We start from the raw sequence: 21,944 nt of genomic DNA, 5'->3' as shown, positions 1-21,944 counted from the left end.
CGGACCTCGTGTAATTCTTAGAGAACCTCCCACATATGGACTAAGCGTGTGTTCATTTCTGTACTGTCTCTGATAAACTGACACTGTTCACTGTGTGGGTCACATCTAAACTGTGTGTGGATCGCACATTCATCTTTTGTTACTGTTAAATGTAATGTAGTAATCTATGCCTTATTTACTTTGTGCTGCTGAAAAATAGCCCCTTTCCTTTTCGTTTCTTCACTGGAATACATGTTCCACTCCATTTTCCACCTTCTCCATTCAGTTCCCTTATTTTTCCATTATCCAATAGCTGTGATGTACGTTGCGCAGTGAAGTAGTTTTCGCACTGTCAGCATTGTCACACAAATGTCACAGGCTGGTAACAGCTTGATACAGAGATGCATCTATTTCCAGAGAACACTAGCAGGCTCACACTAGCGAATGCCTACAAAAGGTGCTCTACTAAACTATGTATGGTTTTCTTTGACAGTGGCATGTGATGTGTGGGTAGAGGGCTTCAGATACCTGTTCTGGTGCACAGTGGGTCTCAAAAGCATTGGTAAATCATTCTTCTCATTTGAACAGCGGAAGCAACGTCTCATGATGGATCACCATGTGAATCTTCATTGAGATATAATCCACTATATAAAAATACGAGCAGAGGATGTGAGAGACAGTGACGCACATTTGCAGTCGTGAGCAGATGCCACCCTGCCTAAAACCATATGAGCAGAGATTAGAATACACATTTCCTGTTGGTTGAAATAAGCAAAAGAATTTGGTGGTCAGCTATAAATGTGAATTGTTTCTGTGCAAGAAGTCATTAAAGTAAGGGAATTGCTGGCAGCATCACCAATAGTGCCCATAGAATCAGCAGAGATAAAATACCATAATGGAAATGATGGTTCGTCAGAGGCTTAATAAACTACTCCAATCTGACTCCAGTGATCCAGCAGCTATATCCTTAAGATGTTTTCTTCGTTTTCCATATTTGTGTATGCTCGTTTAACTGCATTCTATTTATCAATTACACTCCTGGAAATGGAAAAAAGAACACATTGACACCGGTGTGTCAGACCCACCATACTTGCTCCGGACACTGCGAGAGGGCTGTACAAGCAATGATCACACGCACGGCACAGCGGACACACCAGGAACCGCGGTGTTGGCCGTCGAATTGCGCTAGCTGCGCAGCATTTGTGCACCGCCGCCGTCAGTGTCAGCCAGTTTGCCGTGGCATACGGAGCTCCATCGCAGTCTTTAACACTGGTAGCATGCCGCGACAGCGTGGACGTGAACCGTATGTGCAGTTGACGGACTTTGAGCGAGGGCGTATAGTGGGCATGCGGGAGGCCGGGTGGACGTACCGCCGAATTGCTCAACACGTGGGGCGTGAGGTCTCCACAGTACATCGATGTTGTCGCCAGTGGTCGGCGGAAGGTGCACGTGCCCGTCGACCTGGGACCGGACCGCAGCGACGCACGGATGCACGCCAAGACCGTAGGATCCTACGCAGTGCCGTAGGGGACCGCACCGCCACTTCCCAGCAAATTAGGGACACTGTTGCTCCTGGGGTATCGGCGAGAACCATTCGCAACCGTCTCCACGAAGCTGGGCTACGGTCCCGCACACCGTTAGGCCGTCTTCCGCTCACGCCCCAACGTCGTGCAGCCCGCCTCCAGTGGTGTCGCGACAGGCGTGAATGGAGGGACGAATGGAGACGTGTCGTCTTCAGCGATGAGAGTCGCTTCTGCCTTCGTGCCAATGATGGTCGTATGCGTGTTTGGCGCCGTGCAGGTGAGCGCCACAATCAGGACTGCATACGACCGAGGCACACAGGGCCAACACCCGGCATCATGGTGTGGGGAGCGATCTCCTACACTGGCCGTACACCACTGGTGATCGTCGAGGGGACACTGAATAGTGCACGGTACATCCAAACCGTCATCGAACCCATCGTTCTACCATTCTTAGACCGGCAAGGGAACTTGCTGTTCCAACAGGACAATGCACGTCCGCATGTATCCCGTGCCACCCAACGTGCTCTAGAAGGTGTAAGTCAACTACCCTGGCCAGCAAGATCTCCGGATCTGTCCCCCATTGAGCATGTTTGGGACTGGATGAAGCGTCGTCTCACGCGGTCTGCACGTCCAGCACGAACGCTGGTCCAACTGAGGCGCCAGGTCGAAATGGCATGGCAAGCCGTTCCACAGGACTACATCCAGCATCTCTACGATCGTCTCCATGGGAGAATAGCAGCCTGCATTGCTGCGAAAGGTGGATATACACTGTACTAGTGCCGACATTGTGCATGCTCTGTTGCCTGTGTCTATGTGCCTGTGGTTCTGTCAGTGTGATCATGTGATGTATCTGACCCCAGGAATGTGCCAATAAAGTTTCCCCTTCCTGGGACAATGAATTCACGGTGTTCTTATTTCAATTTCCAGGAGTGTATTTCTTCTTCTTGTTCTTCTTCTGTTGCAAATGTGATGGATGTGTGCTAACTTGGACATGCTTCTAATTCTCTATGACCTATGAAGGTGATGTGTTCATCGCATAGCCCAGTTAGTCTAGGATGTATTCACCACTCCCGAGAATGCCACCGCCACAGCCTGGTTAGTCATCACCATCAACGTGGTATATGCTGATGACATCAACTCGTTTGCCGACACAGATGCATCCTGAGCCATCTCGCAATCGTCATGGACATTCATGGCATCAGATATCTCTTCAACATCAGTCTGGGCCTAACGCCAACAGTACTCCTGCCTATTATGTTGTGGAGTAAGCCTTGCAGTTGCACTGGACTCCTCTGTGGTTGTGATGCATTTAGAGACAGGATCTCATAATCCAGCACTGATAACTTGAATGTGAGCTACTCAGATCCTGCAACTTTTCTCGATGACCGCCAAAATCGTCAATAACCTGTGGTATTCTGCCTTACATCTAACACAGCTCTATACTACGACCTCATACACTTTCTGGAAGAGCGTGTGTTGCTAACGACGAGAAGAGCATCATCCAAATTTTGGAACCAACTGGCATGATTTCACAGGGCTAGTCAATCACTGAATGGTCTGAAAAATTCGTCAAGCGTGTCGTACCCGGCCATTTTTCCAACAGGTACGAAAGAGGGTCGAGTAAGGCACTCAACTATGTATTCCACATCGATATATACTTGCACATCTGTGATCCATGTAATAGGGTATCCAGTTTCATTCCACTTCTGGAAGACGGTGTTTATGTCCAGAATCTAGACCAGAAAGATACATATTGGTTTTCATGGTTGCTTATGGCTAGCAATAGAAGTTACCTGAAGGACATTCACAGCATACAAGTAAGTACTAAACCTCTGATGACCACAGGATTACAATTTCAAAGCATCCCATTCCCCATACGCTCCAGAACCTACAAAAATTCGAGTAGTGAAGCCATGATTATCCTATTCACATATACACCCTGGCTTTTGACAGGCCAGAAGATGATGACCATGAACACACAATACGGAAAAAGCACAAAATTGTTGGACTGTCTATTTTTCAAAACTAGCCAGTCAGCCCCCCAAACTCTTAGATTTATTGCTAGTCTCTGAGGGGGATAATCAACACACTATGAGGATAAAAATTATGTCTCACCTACTTTCAACCCAAATCAGAAATTACTGAGGCAAGGTTTTTTGCCATAGATGCTTCAACTCTTATGCAGAGTGGGTATCTAGAAAGGCACGTCACTGCTTGGCCTATTAACTGGAACATCTGGAAATGCCTCATAACAATAAAATTCTTGAAGTTGAAGAATGTCCACAGCTAGAAGTGATGCCCCTTGGTCGTTGATGCCAACTTTCAGTACTTTATAGCTCTTGTTGTGGTTTGTGAAGGTGAGCCTTCCGCCTCCCATACTATAATCAGAGAACAAGATGTACTGTGTGTGGTATAATATCCAACTGTACACTTGTATGACACTAGTTGCAACAAATTCGAGTTACATGGGAAATTTGTGGGATTTCTTGCTATAACGTCCTCCAATACTAAATTGTGATCCCTTGATGCCTCATAACATGTCCTACCAACCGATCCCTTCTTCTAGTCAAGTTGTGCCACAAACTCCTCCCCAATTGTATTCAATACCTCCTCATTAGTTATGTGATCTACCCATCTGATCTTTAGCATTCTTCTGTAGCACCACATTTCGAAAGCTTCTATTCTCTTCTCCTCCAAACTATTTATCGTCCATGTTTCACTTCCATGCGCCATACAAATACTTTCAGAAACGACTTCCAGACACTTAAATCTATACTCGATGTTAGCAAATTCCTCTTCTTCAGAAACACTTCCCTTGCCATTGCCAGTCTACATTTTATATCCTCTCTGCTTCGACGATCATCAGTTATTTTGCTCCCAAAATAGCAAAACTCCTTTACTACTTTAAGTGTCCCATTTCCTAATCTAATTCCCTCAGCATCACCCGACTTAATTCGACAACATTCCATTATCCTCGTTTTGCTTTTGTTGATGTTCATCTTATATCCTCCTTCCAACACACTGTCCATTCCGTTCAACTGCTCTTCTAAGTCCTTTGCTGTCTCTGGCAGAATTACAATATCATCGGCGAACCTCAAAGTTTTTATTTCTTCTGTATGGATTTTAATACCTTTCTTTTGTTTCCTTTACTGCTTGCTCAATATACATATTGAATAGCATCGGGGAGAGGCTACACCCCTGTCTCACTCCCTTCCCAACCACTGCTTCCCTTTCATGCCCCTCGACTCATAACTGCTATCTGGTTTCTGTACAAATTGTAAATAGCCTTTCGCTCCCTCTATTTTACCCCTGCCGCCTTCAGAATTTGAAAGAGAGTATTCCAGTCAACATTGTCAACAGCTTTCTCTAACTCTACAAATGCTAGAAATGTAGGTTTGCCTTTCCTTGATCTATTTTCTAAGATAAGGTGTAGGGTCAATATTGCCTCACGTGTACCAATATTTCTACGGAATCCGAACTGATCTTCCCCGAGGTCGGCTTCTACCAGTTTTTCCATTCGTCTGTAAAGAATTCGCGTTAGTATTTTGCAGCTGTGACTTATTAAACTAATAGTTCGGTGATTTTCACATCTGCCAACACCTGCTTTCTTTGGGATTGGAATTATTATATTCTTCTTGAAGTCTGAGGGTATTTCGCCTGTCTCATACATCTTGTTCACCAGATGGTAGAGTTTAGTCAGGATTAGCTCTCCCAAAGCTGTCAGTAATTCTAATGGAATGTTGTCTACTCCTGGGGCCTTGTTTCGACTTAGTTCTTTCAGTGCTCTGTCAAACTCTTCACGCAGTATCATACCTCCCACTTCATCTTCATCTACATCCTCTTCTATTTCCGTAATATTGTCCTCAAGCACGTCGCCCTTGTATAGATCCTCTATATACTCCTTCCACCGTTCTGCTTTCCCTTCTTTGCTTAGAACTGGGTTTCCATCTGAGCTCTTGATGTTCATACAAGTGGTTCTCTTTTCTCCAAAGGTCTCTTTAATTTTCCTGTAGGCAGTATCTATCTTACCGCTAGTGAGATAAGCTTCTACATCCTTACATTTGTCCTCTAACCATCCCTGCTTAGCCCTTTTGCACTTTACAGTCTGGAGCCGCGCGATCGCTACGGCCGCAGGTTCGAATCCTGCCTCGAGCTTGGATGTGTGTGATGTCCCTAGGTTAGTTAGGTTTAAGTAGTTCTGAGTTCTAGGGGACTGATAACCACAGACGTTAAGTCCCATAGTGCTCAGAGCCATTTGAACCATTTGAACCTTTTGCACTTCCTGTCGATCTCATTTTTGAGACGTTTGTATTCCTTTTTGACTGTTTCATTTACTGCATTTTTATATTTTTTCCTTTCATCAATTAACTTCAATATTTCTTCTGATACCCAAGGATTTCTACTAGCCTTCGTCTTTTTGCCTACTTGATCCTCTGCTGCTTCACTACTTCATCTCTCAGAGCTACCCATTCTTCTTCTACTGTATTTCTTTCCCCCATTCCTGTCAATTGTTCCCTTATGCTCTCCCTGAATCTCTGTACAACCTCTGGTTAGTCAGTTTATCCTGGTCCCATCTCCTCAAATTCCCACCTTTTTGCAGTTTCTTCAGTTTTAATCTACAGTTCATAACCAATAGATTGTGGTCAGAGTCCACATCTGCCCCTGGATGTGGTGGTGGTGGTGGTGGTGGTGGTGTGTTGGGGCTTATGGGCGCTCAACATCGAGGTCATCAGCGCCCTGACACACATTAAAAGGAACGAATGTGGATAGACCTAAGAAAACTAAAGCACACACTCAAAGAAAGCAGGAAAAGAAGGAAAATGCTACGTAAGAAAGTAAAACCTAAGGAAAGGGGAAACATAGCAACAAGTCTAACAATTTAAAACCTGGTTTCTACATTTCTGTCTTACCGTTGTATAATCTGATACCTTCTAGCATCTCAAGGCTTCTTCCATGTATACAACCTTCTTTCATGATTCTTGAACCAACTGTTAGCTATGATTAAGTTATGCTCTGTGCAAAAATCTACCAGGCGGCTTCCTCTTTCATTTCTTCCCCCCTAATCCATGATCACCTGCTACGTTTCCTTCTCTCCCTTTTCCTACTATCGAATTCCAGTCACCCATGACTATTAAATTTTCACTGTCTGAATAATTTCTTTTATCTCATCATACATTTCATCAATTTCTTCGTCATCTGCAGAGCTAGTTGGCATATAAACTTGTACTACTGTAGTAGGCATGGGCTTCGTGTCTATCTTGGCCACAATAATGCGTTCAATATGCTGTTTGTAGTAGCTTACCCGCACTCCTATTTTTTTTATTCATTATTAAACCTACTCCTGCATTATCCCTATTTGATTTTGTATTTATAGCGCTGTATTCACCTGACCAAAAGTCTTGTTCCTCCTGCCACCGAACTTCACTAATTCTCACTATATCTAACTTTAACCTATCCATTTCCCTTTCTAAATTTTCTAATTTCTAAGTCCCGAATTGGGGACTGTTTTACCTCCGGAATATTTTACCCAAGGTACGCCATCATCATTTAACCATACAGTAAAGCTACATACCCTCGGGAAAGATTATGGTCGTAGTTTCTCCTTGCTTTCAGCTGTTCGCAGTACCAGCACAGTAAGGCCGTTTTGGTTAGTGTTAAAAGGCCAGATCAGTCAATCATCCAAACTGTTGCCCCTGCATCTACTGAAAAGGCTGCTGCCCCTCTTCAGGAACCACACGTTTGTCTGGCCTCTCAACAGATTCCCCTCCGTTGTGGTTGCACCTACGGTACGGCTATCTGTATCGCTGAGGCACTGAAGCCTCCCCACCAACGGCAAGGTCAATGGTGCATTGGGGGGGGGGGGGCATTTTTGTAATACATACTTATGTTTTACTAAAATAGACTATCATCTTAAGGTTAATGTGGTTTTATTCCATTTGTAGTAGTACAGTACGTAATTTAATAGTGTTTTCCATCAGTTTATTGAAGATACTAATAAAAATCAGAAAAATTAATCAACGACAATATATTCCTTCACATTAACTAAAACGGTCTGGTAATGCTCAGGTAGTTTACTGATTCCATACCTTTAGAAACTCACTGAATCTGATATAAAGGTATCATCTAACCACGTTGAAAGGTCTTGAGTGTTCAATAAGGAGCAGGAAAGGAAAACATTTGAGGGCATAAGGTCAGAAGAACAAGTGCGTGGGGGCTGACTTTCCAAACAACCTCATGAGTAATTTAGTTTGTGAAATTAGCTGAGCGCATTATCATGTAGCAGTAATATACAGTTTTGTCTAGCATTTTTCTTAAACTGTGACTGAAATGATCTCAGTTGTTGGCAAGAAATGCCAGCTGCAATGGACACACCTCTGGGCAGGAGTTTATAATGAACAATACTCTTTCTGAACCACCAGATGCAAAATAATATATTCACACAGCCCTTTGCTAGTATTTGTGTCTTGTTAGTTAGAGCCCAACTTCAATTTCTTCTTAAGAAGTTAACATAAATGCACCATAACTTTATACCAATAACTTTATTGTACAGGAAGGCTCTATGTGCAAACTGAAGACGTTGAAGCAAATATGCAGTAATATTCGCCCCCTATAGTTTTTGCTGCTTTGGACAAGGGCATGCAGTACTACTACTTCTGATTTCAGTACGTTGCCTATAGAATTCAAATGCTTCACAATCGTTAAATGGTCACAGTTCATCACACGACAGTTATCGAGACTTCCTGAATGTGGAAATTGGTTCATGCCAGAACGACCTTTCTTGAAACAACAAAATCCTTTTCTTCTGTGTTTTGTCCTAAAGTTCTTACCCTACACACAATATGAAGGTTTCGAGTTGCCACCACTGCCTTAGTCTCTCTAATTCAGCCCAAAGAAAAGAATATTTCACAGACGCTGGACCTATTTCCACTTGCGACTTATTTACAATGCGTAAACAACACTCTTAAGTTTCAATTATGCAAAATCTAATACATAACTGCAAGACAAATACTAGCAGTTCAAACAAGAAAATGACAGTTGATAAATAGACTCATGGCGCTGTGCTGCAGTCACCTGAATGGGTGGCGGTTGGCGTCAGGTGGTGGGTGGCGTATGGTCGGTAACTGGTTGCCAGCGACCGCAAGAGGGCAAGGAAACTGGAAATTATTGCTGTTACTGATGGGTTACCAAGTGAAGCGAATTCCATCAGCTGATAACTTTTGCAGACTGCCGAAATGCGGTTTAAAAAACAGGGGAACGGGTGGATTCAAACTCGCGACTTTATTGTCTAACTTTGGACCATAAGCTGATAACGCAACACGAGAAGAAGATAGAACTTGCTCCACACGCTTCAGAGTCCTACAGTGTAGCCAAATCGTGCCTTTGTCCGGACTTAGAATCCTGAAAGAAATGGTTCAAATGGCTCTGAGCACTATGCGACTTAACTTCTGAGGTCATCAGTCGCCTAGAACTTAGAACTAATTAAACCTAACTAACCTAAGGACATCACACACATCCATGCCCGAGGCAGGATTCGAACCTGTGACCGTAGCGGTCGCTCGACTCCAGACTGTAGCGCCTAGAACCGCAAGGCCACTTCGGCCGGCAATCCTGAAAGAGACCTGGTTTTACCGATCACTGTAAATGAACGACTAGGACTTAGCCTCTGCAGCAGCCGGCTGGCGATCCGGTTTTGTGTCTAAGACTGCAACTTTACTTGGACCAGAAAATGGCATATTACCAACTATGTATCATTAATATGTTGTCCGGTAACATTGTGTCCACACGAATTGCAGCTACATAAACGACGATATTACCAGCCGCTGTTGGCTGGCGATGTTTGCAGCAATACATTTACAGGCTAGAACTGCTTACACGAGATCAGAAGCATCAGGCCTTTCCTCATCTGCCTCCTAATTTTTACTTTTTCTGATATGAAATTTCAATTATTAATGCAACAAATCAAGTTCTGATACACCTAACCTTTCTCTGATTTAATAAGAGAGTAATAGCAGTCAGATCATCTTATTCTCTAATTAACGGTATAGGACTGTGTAGAGGTTGGAATCTGCTTGTGAAACGTTGGAGAGATAGGTTAGAGCAGGGATTGTGGCTGACCCCTGGCGCATGGGTGCCAATGGACAGAAGTGCAGATTTAGGGCACAGCAGGTAGGCACAGCAATTGCATTCAGGTGTGGCGGCGAAGGGTAATTTCGCCAACTAAGTGACAATACTGGCAGATTTGCCCTGCACGAAAACTAAGCCGCAGCGAATGTTCAAATGTATGTGAATTCCTAAGGGACCAAACTACTGAGGTCATCGGTCCCTAGACTTACACACTACTTAAACTAACTTACTCTAACAGCAATACACAAACCCATGCCCGAGAGAGGGCTCTAACCTCCGGCGAGAAAGTCCACGCAATCCGTGAAATTGGCGCCTCAAACCGCCCGGCCATTTCGCGCGGCGCCATAGCGAATATTCCCAGTGGAAGAGTGATCAGCTATTCCTGTGTGGCACTCCTATATTGCTTTTATAAGCTCTGTTGAGTTTCTGGCGATTTCGCAGAATACAGGACTGAGGGTCCACATTTCTACAGACGCCTATTTTTACCCTGGTGTGAAAGCAAGTAAGACATTCCGAAAGACGTCCTGTGCGTCCTGTTTTACCAACATATGCAGACTCGACTGACTGGCGCCACAACCGTGGAATGCTAGGAATTTCGCCATCCACAGGCAGAAAGAAGCGCCCCGAAAATTCGCGAAAAAACAGAGTACCTTCTCATTTTTTTTTCCACGCGGAACGATCGGTTATTGGTTGACTAGAAAACATGCGTTCATGGCGGAGGTCCTAGGCCCAGAATTCTCAGCACAGAGCAGGCCAATGGGCACCGGATTGGAAACTTTGTTTTTCATAATACGTGCTGGGACAAAAACTACTAATACTATTGGTGGAAGCTAGGAAAAGTCTTATAATTGACGGGCAAAGTTTTTAGAGCGAAATTACGCTCAGAGCAGACGTTGAGAGAGCCGTGTCTTCACTTTCTTTGCCAGATTTCTGCGGACTGTACCGAAGACTTCACATGCCGGGAGTGTGGATGTTCGTCGATCTACAGACGGAGAGAGCCGAAGACAATGTCTGCAACTATACTGTTGGCAGGTGGGTATTCTGGTGACATCCACCAACATGTTTGCAGTCATCTCGTCTGGTTCAAATGGCTCTGAGCACTATGGGACTTAACATCTGAGATCATCAGTCCCCTAGAACTTAGAACTACTTAAACCTAACTAACCTAAGGACATCACACACATCCATGCCCGAGGTAGGATTCGAACCTGCGGCCATAGCGGTCGCGCGGTTTCACACTGAAGCGCCTAGGACCGCTTGGCCACTCCGGCCGGCCATCTCGTCTGCTCGCGATTAGTATGGTGATGTCGCAAAGCAGCTTCGACAGATTAGGTCGCAATAAAGTTAGGCCTTTTTTGATTCAAGTAAATACACACAGGCTCTCCTTAAGTGAATTCACAGGCATAGTGTACGTGTAGCTTTCTGTCTTTCTCTCCTTTATGGAAGCACTGTATTGACACGATTCCATTTAGTTTAATGAACCTGTCAGGAAGTACTTTATAATTTTCGTATTTTTCCTTATCAGATGGCCTTCAGAGACACTTAAGTGTACTATCAGTCGAATGTTCTCGAAGTGTGTGCAACGAAATGTTTTTATGTTTTCTATTGATAAAATTGGGATTTACTTGGACCATGTATTTAATTTCGTAATCAGCACCTTCCTCTCAAGAAATTAATCAGTATAACAGCTGTGAAAATGTCACTTGCAATTCAATTCTAGGGCCACCATGTTATTAAAATTGCGTTAAATTTAACTCCGTTACGAAACTACTTTGGGAGTTTGGATTTCAGGGAGCGAACTGCGTCTCAGTAGGTCCAGCTGATGCAAATCAGGCAAGCTCACACACGGCATTTCGCTACTATTGCCACAAAATGGAAGATTGCGAGCAGGCGGAAGTTAGTGTGGCTCTCCTACTTTTGCATTACACAAGCAATAACGTTAGTAACAACAACAGAAATTGGGGCTTTGTGGGTGTGTTATTTTTGAAACAAGCAGAATTGTTCAAAACATTTAGCTCGTTGACTGGTTTTGGACACAGCTTATTCTAAAATTTTACCAAAATGTCGAAATACTGTTCCGAATATCTAGTGCAAGCAAGTGATCCGAGAACTGCTAAAACCAATACAAATATAAACACTTTCATCAGTTACAAATCAAGTGACGATCACCCTTCTGTTTTTAGCTACTGGTGATTCGTACTGAAGTTTAATGCACTATTCACCAATAAACCTCTTAGTATGTAATGCTTCAATAGAAGATTTCATTAGTGTAAGTTTGAAACGAGAATACAGTTTTTGTTTTTATTTCATAGTGAACCCGGCAATGCTTCGCAGTTAAAAAATATATGTGGAAATTGAATATACCTCATAACACGCCCCCCCCCGCCCCCATTCTCCCTCCCCCCCCCCCTCTCTCTCTCTCTCTCTCTCTCTCTCTCTCTCTCTCTCTCTCTCTCTCTCTCTCTCTCTCTCTCTCTCTGTGTGTGTGTGTGTGTGTGTGTGTGTGTGTGTGTGTGTGTGTGTGTGTGTGTGTGTGTGTGCGTGCGCGTGTGTGCGCGTCCCCCCCTCTCTCCTAGAAATGCGTTAATACTCCACAGCCCACATGATGTGCGGCAGAGGAAATTTTGGTACCACTAAATAATACCCACTTCCCTATTCCACTCGTGAATAGCCCGTGGGAGGGATAATTGTCAGTAAGCCTCTGTGTCAGCCCGAATTTTCCAAATATTTTCGTTGTGGCCAAATTGGAAAATGTAAATGGGAGGAAGCAATATGTGATGATACACTTCCCTGAAAGCACTCTTTCGAAATTTCAGTACCAAACTACTCCATGACGCACAACACCTCTCCTAGTGTCTGCCACTGAAGTCATAGGAAGCCCTTCAGATGGCTCCTTGGAGCTGGCATTCAGCCAAGGCTACATACTGGTAGCTATGCAAAATGCAAAGGTCGTCGACACAAAAGACTGGGGTCACCAGAGCCCCTTTGGAGGTATAATGATGATGATGATGATGATGATGATGATAATAATAATAATAATAATGGCGTGTGACGAGGGCCTCCCGTCGGTAGACCGCTCGCCTGGTGCAAGTCTTTCGATTTGACGCCACTTCGGCGACTTGCGCCTCGATGGGGATGAAATAATGATGATTAGGACAACACAACACCCAGTCCCTGAGCGGAGAAAATCTCCGACCCAGCCGGGAATCGAACCCGGGCCCTTAGGATTGACAGTCTGCCAGCCCACTGATGGTGATGAAGAAAGGGACACTCAATTTGGAGCCCTGAGGAACACTATTCTCTTGAGCCCACAGGGAAATGAAGGTTGTACCAACTTTAACATAAAGTGGTCAGTGGGATAAAAACTGACGAATAAAAATCCATAGGAAGTCCTGAACGCCGCAGTCATGGAGAGTAAGTAACATGAAATGGCACCTACTGGTGTTGTATGCCTTATGTAGAGATAAAAAAAGACTTCAATGAGATGTGGTTTGGAAAAAGTGTCAGATTGCTGTCTCCAGCGGAACCAGATCGTATGTTACGGATTATCCCTCCTGGAAACCACATTATAAGAGGATAGAAGGCCCCATGATTCGAGAACTCAAAACAGTTGTTTGACTACTATCCTTTCAATCAATTTGCAGAGAAGGCTAACTGACCGGTAGTTGTCGATGAACGTTAAGCTTAGCCCTGTTTAGAGAAAAAACACCTTTTAGTTAGATACCGTAGAGAGAACTGTGTTTATGAGTGTCTGTAAGTCACTTTCAGATGCTGGATCATCAGATTATCAATACAATCAGTTCCTATGGCTGTATCATGTTCCACAAGAATCAGTGCATCAGTCAACCTACCACCGTGAAGGAGGAGACCCAAAAGAGTTATTGATCTATGGCAGTCCAGCAAGTAAATTACAGAGATAAAGAGCATACATTCCCACGGAGGAGATATGGCACTTCCAGCATTCCTTCTTACAGCATTTAATCAGGCAGCGAGCCTTTGCATGGATCAACTTAAAAGTGATGAGGGCAGTCTGAGGGATTTCACTTGAGATGTTGCAGGCCCATTATATACCTGAACAGCTGTACCAATGTCTTTAGTCCATCATGGTACTAGCATTTGATAGAGGGGGCGGGGTGCTGTAGAAAGGGGACTGACAGTTCCAGAGGCACAGGTGGTCATGTCAGAGACATCACTCACGTCAGAGACATCACTCTCAACCTTGTCGATGCAGCCTTACAGAGAGGGAATGGAGGTGACAGTAGAGGTAAAAACTGCCAGTTGGCTCTTTGGAGAGCCAAGTATGACAATTAGCCTGTCAGGCGGTGACAAAGAAGTAACATCACCGAAACGTGGTCACTGTCACGAAGATCTTCGTACGCTGAACATAGTAGTGAATCCACGAGATTCGGAAAAGAGATTTTAAGGTCGATAGCTGAAAATGTGGCATGGGCAGCACTAAAGTTGGTAGGAGTACCGACACTGAGGAGACGCTGATCAATAGCAGAAGGAACTTCATCTGTCCCCTACCTAGACAACGAGGTATTCCGCTGCAGGGATGGTTTAAAAAGGGGGGGGGGGCGGCCAGGAAACAAACTGCGAGGTCATTGGTCTCTTGTTACCGGTAAAATAATTACACAATGGAACGAAGAACAGAAAGGAAATGTATAGCACAATAACAGGAGAAAGGAAGAACCAGAAGAACAACAGGACAACCAACACTACCGTGGACAAAACAGGAAAAGAAAACCACAGAAGGAAGCAAGAATCAGGTATAATGAGTAAAAACAAGATAGCACATGACCGTGACTGGCCGACCAAGAGAATAAAAAGGAAAAGCCAGCCACTGTGCGACACATTAAACCATCCATCCTAAAAGCATTAGCGCAGAGAACACAAAGGGACAAAGGGCATGCGCTAAAACTTATATAGAATGAAATAACCCACCGTCACATATAAAACGTAAAACTAAATTAGACAATGAGGCGTTGTCAGCTAAAATTAATGGCAACGAGTCCGGTAATGGAAGAGTCCGTCGCAGGGCAGCCAAAGAAGGACAGCTCACCAACATATGGGCCACTGTCAGCCGGGCGCTGCACCGTAACTGAGGTGGGTCATCACGGCGCGGGAGGCAGCCATGTGTCACCCAAGCGTGGCCAATGCAGAGCCGGCAAAGAAACACAGAGTCCCTGCGAGAGGCCTGTGTGGAGGACTGCCACACATTCGTATTCTCCTTAATGGTATGCAGTTTCTTGTGTGTACTGAGGTTATGCAACTTCGTCTCCCAAACCCGCAAAACTTTGCGGTGTAGTACTGAACACAGGTCAGTTGCAGAGAAGCGGATTTCCATAAGCGGTTTCCGCGTAGCCTGTTTGGCCACCCTGTCAGCAAGTTCGTTGCCTGGGATTCTAATGTGACCTGGGGTCCAGACGAACACCACTGAACGATTAGACTGTTACAGAGCATAGATGGACTCCTGGATGCTCGCTATCAAAGGATGACGAGGGTAGCATTGGTCAATAGCTTGTAGGCTGCTCAAGAGTCAGTACATAGAAGAAACGACTCCCCATGGAATGAATGGATGTGCTTAATCTGGTACCGCGCGCCGCGGAATTTGAATCCGTGCCAGACGTCATGGACGTCTAAGACCCCTAGAGGTCTCTGCACCATCACGCCGTAAGCTGTGGCGGCGCGCGCCTCCGGGCCTGCATTTAGTGAGAGGGCGCCACAGTGGACACGGGGTTCCAGCGGCCAATTGCGGCGCCCCCGATAGAGTATTTAAGCGTTTACCTCTCACTCAGCCAGCGAGCCTAATCCTGAGTACGTCTCTGGACACGTCGCCTCTGTGTACGAGTGGACGTCGTTGTTAGGTTTCATTGTGACTCCGTTGTTTCGATCTTGTTGTTGTTCGTTCTGTCCTTCGTTGGTCGTGTCCGTCCTCTCCCGTTGTGTTGTTGTTCACGGGCCACTCCGCGGGTCCCACCGCGCTTTCCGTCACTTCAACCCCGCGACCGTTCCGGTCGCAGTTACAACACTCAAGAGCATAAGAGAGAGCCACCAGCTCGGCAGTGAAAACACTGCAGCCATCGAGCAAGGAATGCTGTTCAATATGTCCTCCATGGACATACGCAAAGCCAATCTAAGCATCAGCCAACGAGCCGTCAGTGAAAACCACTTCGTGGCCTCGATACATGTTAAGAACTGAGAGGAAGTGGCAGCGGAGAGCTGCGGTGTTAACTGAGTCCTTAGGGCCATGTGAAAGGTCCAGGCGAAGCCATGGCCTAGGTGTACACCATGGAGGTGTACGTGAATGGACCTCAGATATAAGTGGTAAAGGCAAGGACTCCAGTTTGGAAAGAAGGGATTGGAAGCCCTGACCTGGTCCGCCGATGCGGGAGATGAACCGCTGTGGGTGGGAAAAGGAGACGGTGATTCGGATGTTCAGGAGAACAACGAACGTGTGCAACATATCTGGCCAGCAGTTGTGCACACCTAACCTGTAATAGAGGGACTCCGGCCTCTACAAGGACGCTGGTCATCAGACTCGTCCAAAAAGCTCCTTCGCTAGGCGAACGAGACAGTGGTGCACTGGGTCGAGTAAACGCAACACTGAGGGCGCCGCCAAACCATAAACCTGACTCCCATAGTAAAGGCAGGATTGAACAAGGGCTCTGTAGAGCTGCAGCAGCGTAGAGCGATCTGCTCAGGCAGCGGAGGGCATTTTGCGCTGCCAGCACTTCCACTTAAGCTGACGAAGGTGAGGAAGCCAAGTCAATTGGGCGTCGAAAACCAATCCTATGAATCGATATGTCTCCACTACAGTGAGAGGATTGTCATTAAGGTAAAGTTCTGGTTCCGGATGAACAGTACCACGCCGACAGAAGGGCATAACACATGACTTTGCGGCCGAAAACTGCAAACCATGGCTAGAGTCCATGACTGTGTCTTGTGGATGGCTCCCTGTAGGCGACGCTCAGCAACACCAGTACTGGTGGAGCAGTACAAAGTGCAGAAGTCGTCTGCATACAGAGAAAGTGAGATGGACGGCCCTAAAGCTGCTGCTAGACCATTAATGGCCACTAAAAACTGAGAGACACTCAATACAGAGCCCTGCAGGACCCCATTCTCCTGAATATTGGGGGAACTATGGTAGGCACCGAACTGGACACGGAAAGTACGAAGAGACAGGAAATTTTGGATAAAAATCGGGAGCAGGCCTTGGAGACTCCACACGTATAATGTGGCAAAGATACGATGTCGCCAGGTGGTGTCATATGCTTTTCGTAAATCAAAAAGACGGCAACCAGGTGTTGGCGTCTGGAAAAGGCTGAAATGGCAGACTCGAGGGACACAAGATTATCAGTGGTAGATCGACCCCAGCGGAACCGCCCTAACATGGAGCCAGTTGGCCAGGTGACTCCAGGACCCAAACCAATAGCTGACATACCATACATTCCAGCAACTTACAAAGAACATTGATGAGTTTGATGGGCCGATAGCTATCCGCATCAAACGGGTTTTTACCGGGTTTCAGTACTGGAATGATGCTGCTTTCCCGCCATTGCGGTGGAAAGACGCCATCACACCAGATTCGGTTGAAGATGACGAGGAGATGTCGCTTGTAGATGTTTAATCATCTGATTGTGGATGCGATCAGGCCCAGGAGCTGTGTCGGGGCAAAGTACGAGGGCACTGAGGAGCTCCCACTCTGTAAATGGGGCGCTATAGTGAATGAGGGAACTTTCCCTTCCAGCCGCCGTTTGAGTGTGCGAAAGGTTGAGGGGTAATTCTCCAACGCAGAGGCTCGAGCATAGTGGTCAGCAAAGTGCTCCGCAATCGCATTTGCGTCGGTAGATAACACGCCATTTATGGGAACACTTGTTGGGGTCTGATACAAGAAAACACGCTTGACCTTTGCCCAGACTTGGGAAGGTGACGTTTGCTACCCAATGGCCGAGACATATCTCTTCCAACACGCCTGCTTCTATCGTTTGATAAGTTGGCGAACTTGGGCTATTAGGTGCTCCAAGGAAGGGAGCTTCAGGGAAGGGTGCCGCTTATGCCACTGTAGAGCTCGCCGACGCTCCTTAACTGCTTCAGTGACTTCCGGCGACTACCAAGGGACTGCCTTTCGCCGGGGGCACCCTAAAGGGCGAGGGATCGTATTTTCTACCACAGAAACGATTGTTGTAGTGACGTGCTCAACCATCACATCAATGTTACCGTGTGGGGGAGATTGGTTGGTTGGTTGGTTTAAAAGAGAGGGAAAGGGACCAAACAACGAGGTCATCGCTCCCTTGTTCCTAATAAAATAATGCCACAAGTGTGAGAATAAAACAGACGAGACATATAACACAAAACAGAAAGAATGGACAGACCACAAGAACGAAGAAAAGGCAATGAACACTAAAAGGACTAAAAGGGCCAAAAGGACAAGAGAACAACAGAGAGATGCAAGATACAGTTAGAAGGGAGTAAAACAAGGAAGCAGATTACAGTGGCTGGCCCACCACGAAAATAAAAAGGAAATCCAGTCAACCAGCAACACATTAAAACCTCCACCCTAAAAGCACTAGGGGGAGAACACAGAGGGACAAAGGACATGCACTAAAACTCAGATCAAATGATAAAACCCACCCTCACAGATGAAACGTAAAACCAAATCAGCTGATGAGGTGGTGTCTGCTAAAATCAATGACAAAGAGTTCGGCAACCGAAGATGAAGTCACAGGGCAGCCAAAGAAGGACATAGTAGAAGAATATGGGCCACTGTCAACCGGACGCTGCACTGACACTCAGGTGAGTCTTCACGGCACAGGAGGTAGCCGAGGGTCGCCCAGGCATGGCCAACGTGGAGCCAGCAGAGAACCACAGAGTCCCTGTGAGATACCCTCATCAAGGACTTCCACACATTCATGGTCCCCTCAATGGCTAGCAGTTTGTTGTGCTTACTAAGATTTTGCCATTCTGTCTCCCAAAGCTGAAAAACTTTGCACCGTAATAACCAATGCAGGTCAGTTGTGGGGATGCCCATCTCCAAAAGTGGTTTCCGTGTAGCCTGTCAGCAAGTTCATTTCCTGGGATTCTGACATGACCAGGGGTCCAGAGGAACACCACTGAACGACTGGACCATTCCAGGGCATAGATGGACTCCTGGATGGACACTACTAACAGGTGACGAGAGTAGCAGTGGTCGATAGCTTTCAGGCTGCTCAAGGAGTCAGTACATAAAAGAAAAGACTCCCCAGGGCATGTACAGTGATACTGAAGTGCACGAGAAACGGCCACCAGCTCTGCAGTGAATACACTGCATCCATCGGGTAAGGAATGCTGTTCAATATGGCCGCCGTGAACGTAGGTAAAGCCAACGCGACCATCAGCCATCGAGCCATCGGTGTAAATCATTTCAGAGCCACGGAACACGTCAAGAATCGAGAGGAAGTGACAGAGCCACAGGGTTAACAGAGTCCTTAGGATTACTAGAAAGGTCCAGATGAAGCTGCGATCGAGGCATACACCATGAGGTGTATGTGAACGGACCGCAAGTAGAGGTGGTGAAGGGAAGAATTCCAGTTCGGAGAGGAGGGACCACACGCGAACCACAATCGCTAGCCCCGACCTGGGCGACTGATGAGGGAGATGGACAGCCGCAGGTGGGAAAAGGAGACGGTAATTCGGATGCTCAGGAGAACTACAAATGTGTGCTACGTAACTGGCGAGCAGTTGTGCATGTCTGATTTGCAATGGAAGGACCCCAGCCTCCACCAGTACGCTGGTCACCGGACTCGTCCTAAAAGCTCCTGTCACTAGCCAAACCCCGCAGTGGCGTGCATATACGGTCGAGTGAATGCGACGCTGAGGGCGCTGCCTAGCCATGAACCACACTCCAATAGTCAATTCAGGATTGGACAAGGGCTCTGTAGAGCTCCAGCATCTTAGGGCTATCTGCACCATAATTTATGTTGCTTAGGCAACGGAGGGCATTGAGGCGCTGCCAGCACTTCTGCTTAAGCTGACAAAGATGACGGAGCCAAGTCAATCGAACGTCGAAAACCACTCCTTAGAATCGATATGTCGCCACTACAGTGAGAGGATCATCATGAAGATAAAGTTCTTGGTCCGGATGAATGGTACGACGCCGAAAGAAGTGCATGACACACGACTTTGGGGCTGAAAACTGGAAGCCGTGGGCTAGAGCCCATGATTGTGCCTTGTGAATGGCTCCCTGCAGGCAATGCTCAGTAACACCAGCACTGGGGCAGCAGTACGAAATTCAGAAGTCTGCATACAGAGAAGGTGAGACGGAGGGCCTGTCAGCTATTGCTAGACGGTTAATGGTCGCTAAAAATAGAGAGCCCTGTGGGACAGAGCCTTGTGGGACTCCATTCTCCTGGATATCGATGGAACTATGGGAGGCACCGACTTGGACACGGAAAGCACGAAGAGACAGGAAGTTTTGGATAAAAATCGAGAGCAGGCCACGGAGACCCCACTCATACAATGTAGTAAGGATATGATGTCGCCAGGTCGTGTTGTATGTTTTACATAAGTCAAAAAAGATGGCAACCAGGTGTTGCCGTATGGAAAAGGCTGTTCAGATGGCAGACTCAAGGGACACAAGGTTATCAGTGGTAGAGCGACTCTGGCAGAAGCCGCCCTGACATGGAGCCAGCAGGCCACGTGACTCCAGGACCCAACACAACAGCCGACATACCACACATTCCAGTAGCTTACAAAGAACATTGGTGAGGCTCATGGACCAATAGCTAGCCACATCAAGCGGGCTTTTACCAGATTTGAGCACCGGAATGATGGTGCTCTCCCACCATTAGGATGGAAAGATGCCATTGCACCAGATCTGGTTGAAGACTAGGAGATATCACTTTTAGTCAGATGAGAGATGTTTAATCATCTGGCTGTGGATCCAATCAGGCCCAGGAGCTGTGTCGGGGAAATGTGCAAGGGCACTGAGGAGCTCCCACTCTGTACACAAGGCGTTATAGGATTCACTGTGGCATGTAGTGAATGAGAGTACGTTCCCTTCCAGCCGCCGTTTGAGGGAGCGAAAGGCTGGGGAAGGGGGGGGGGAGATAATTCTCATACGCAGAGCCTCGAGCAAAGCGCTCAGCAATCGTGTTTGCGTCAGTAGATAACACGCCATTTATGGTAACACCAGGAACATCTGTTGGGGGTCTGGTACCCGAAAAGACGTTTGACCTTTGCCCAAACTTGGGAAGGTGATGTATGGCACCCAATGGTCGAGACGTATCTCGACTAGCATTCCTGCTTCAGTCGTTTGTTAAGTTGGCAAACATGGGTATGGAGCCATTTAAAGGCTATGAGGTGCTCTACGGAAGGGTGCTGCTTATGCCGCTGTAGAGCTCGCCGACGCTCCTTAATTGCATCAGCGACTTCCGGTGACCACCAAGGGACTGCCTTATACCTCGGGTACCCTAAAGAGCGAGGCACCGCGTTTTCTGCCGCAGGAACAATTGTTGTTGTCACCTGTTCAACCATCACATCGATGTTACCATGTGGCGGACATTCAACGGTGACAGCAGAGGTGAAAGTTTCCCAGTCCACCTTGTTTAAAGCCCATATGGGAAGCGTCCATGGGTCTCATGCTGAGGCAGTGACAGAAAGATGGGGAAGTGGTCACTACAACACAGGGCGTCATGTGCTCTCCAGTGGATAGATGGGAGAAGTCCTGGACTGCTAATTGATTAAGCAATGGCCGAGTAGCTACCATGAGCCACACCAAAATGTGTGACGGCCCCAGAGGTCGAACTGAAACAGTAAAGTTTCGAAATCTCTGCCTCAGCCAGTAAGCATGGTGCCACCCCACAAGGGGTTATGGACATTAAAATCTCCCAAAAGTAGGAAACATTTAGGGAGTTGGTCAATCAGTGCAGCTAATACATTCAGGGGTACTGCACCATCTGGAGGAAGATATACATTGCAGACAGATATTCCCTGTGTCGCCCTTATTCTGACAGGCACAGCATCAAGAGGGGTTTGAAGGGCACAGGTTCACTACATACTGAATCCAGGACAATAACGCAAACTCCTCCTGACACACAATTACAGTCTCTACAGTTCCTGTAGTATCCCTTATAGCCACAGAGGGCAGGGGTTTGCATTACCGGGAACCAGGTTTCCTGGAGGGCAATGCAGAAAGCAGGTTTAAAGCTTAACAGCTGCTGTAGGTCATCCAGGCGGTGGGAAACACCGCCGCAACTCCACTGGAGGATGACGTCATCGTAAGGCTGGGAAGACATGGAACATTCAATGAGGCAGTTTACGCCCCAGAGTCACCTGCTG

The 21,944-nt window shown here is 46.5% G+C and overlaps 1 protein-coding gene across 2 annotated transcripts in view; it reads right to left on the bottom strand.

The window, feature by feature from the left end:
• The window catches only part of LOC124613054 (L-asparaginase-like), a 339,172-nt gene that overhangs the window by 297,183 nt on the left and 20,045 nt on the right, over window positions 1-21,944 (bottom strand). The window contains exon 2 of one of the 2 annotated variants that reach the window (XM_047141629.1): window positions 8,555-8,558. The exons of the other annotated variant lie outside the window; for it this stretch is intronic. Coding sequence (XP_046997585.1) covers window positions 8,555-8,558 — 4 coding nt within the window. The remainder of the gene's footprint in view (window positions 1-8,554; window positions 8,559-21,944) is intronic. 2 annotated transcript variants of the gene reach the window in all.

Source organism: Schistocerca americana, chromosome 4, assembly GCF_021461395.2.
Source record: "Schistocerca americana isolate TAMUIC-IGC-003095 chromosome 4, iqSchAmer2.1, whole genome shotgun sequence".
Lineage (NCBI taxonomy): Eukaryota > Metazoa > Arthropoda > Insecta > Orthoptera > Acrididae > Schistocerca > Schistocerca americana.
This window is presented reverse-complemented; position numbering and strand designations above follow the sequence as displayed.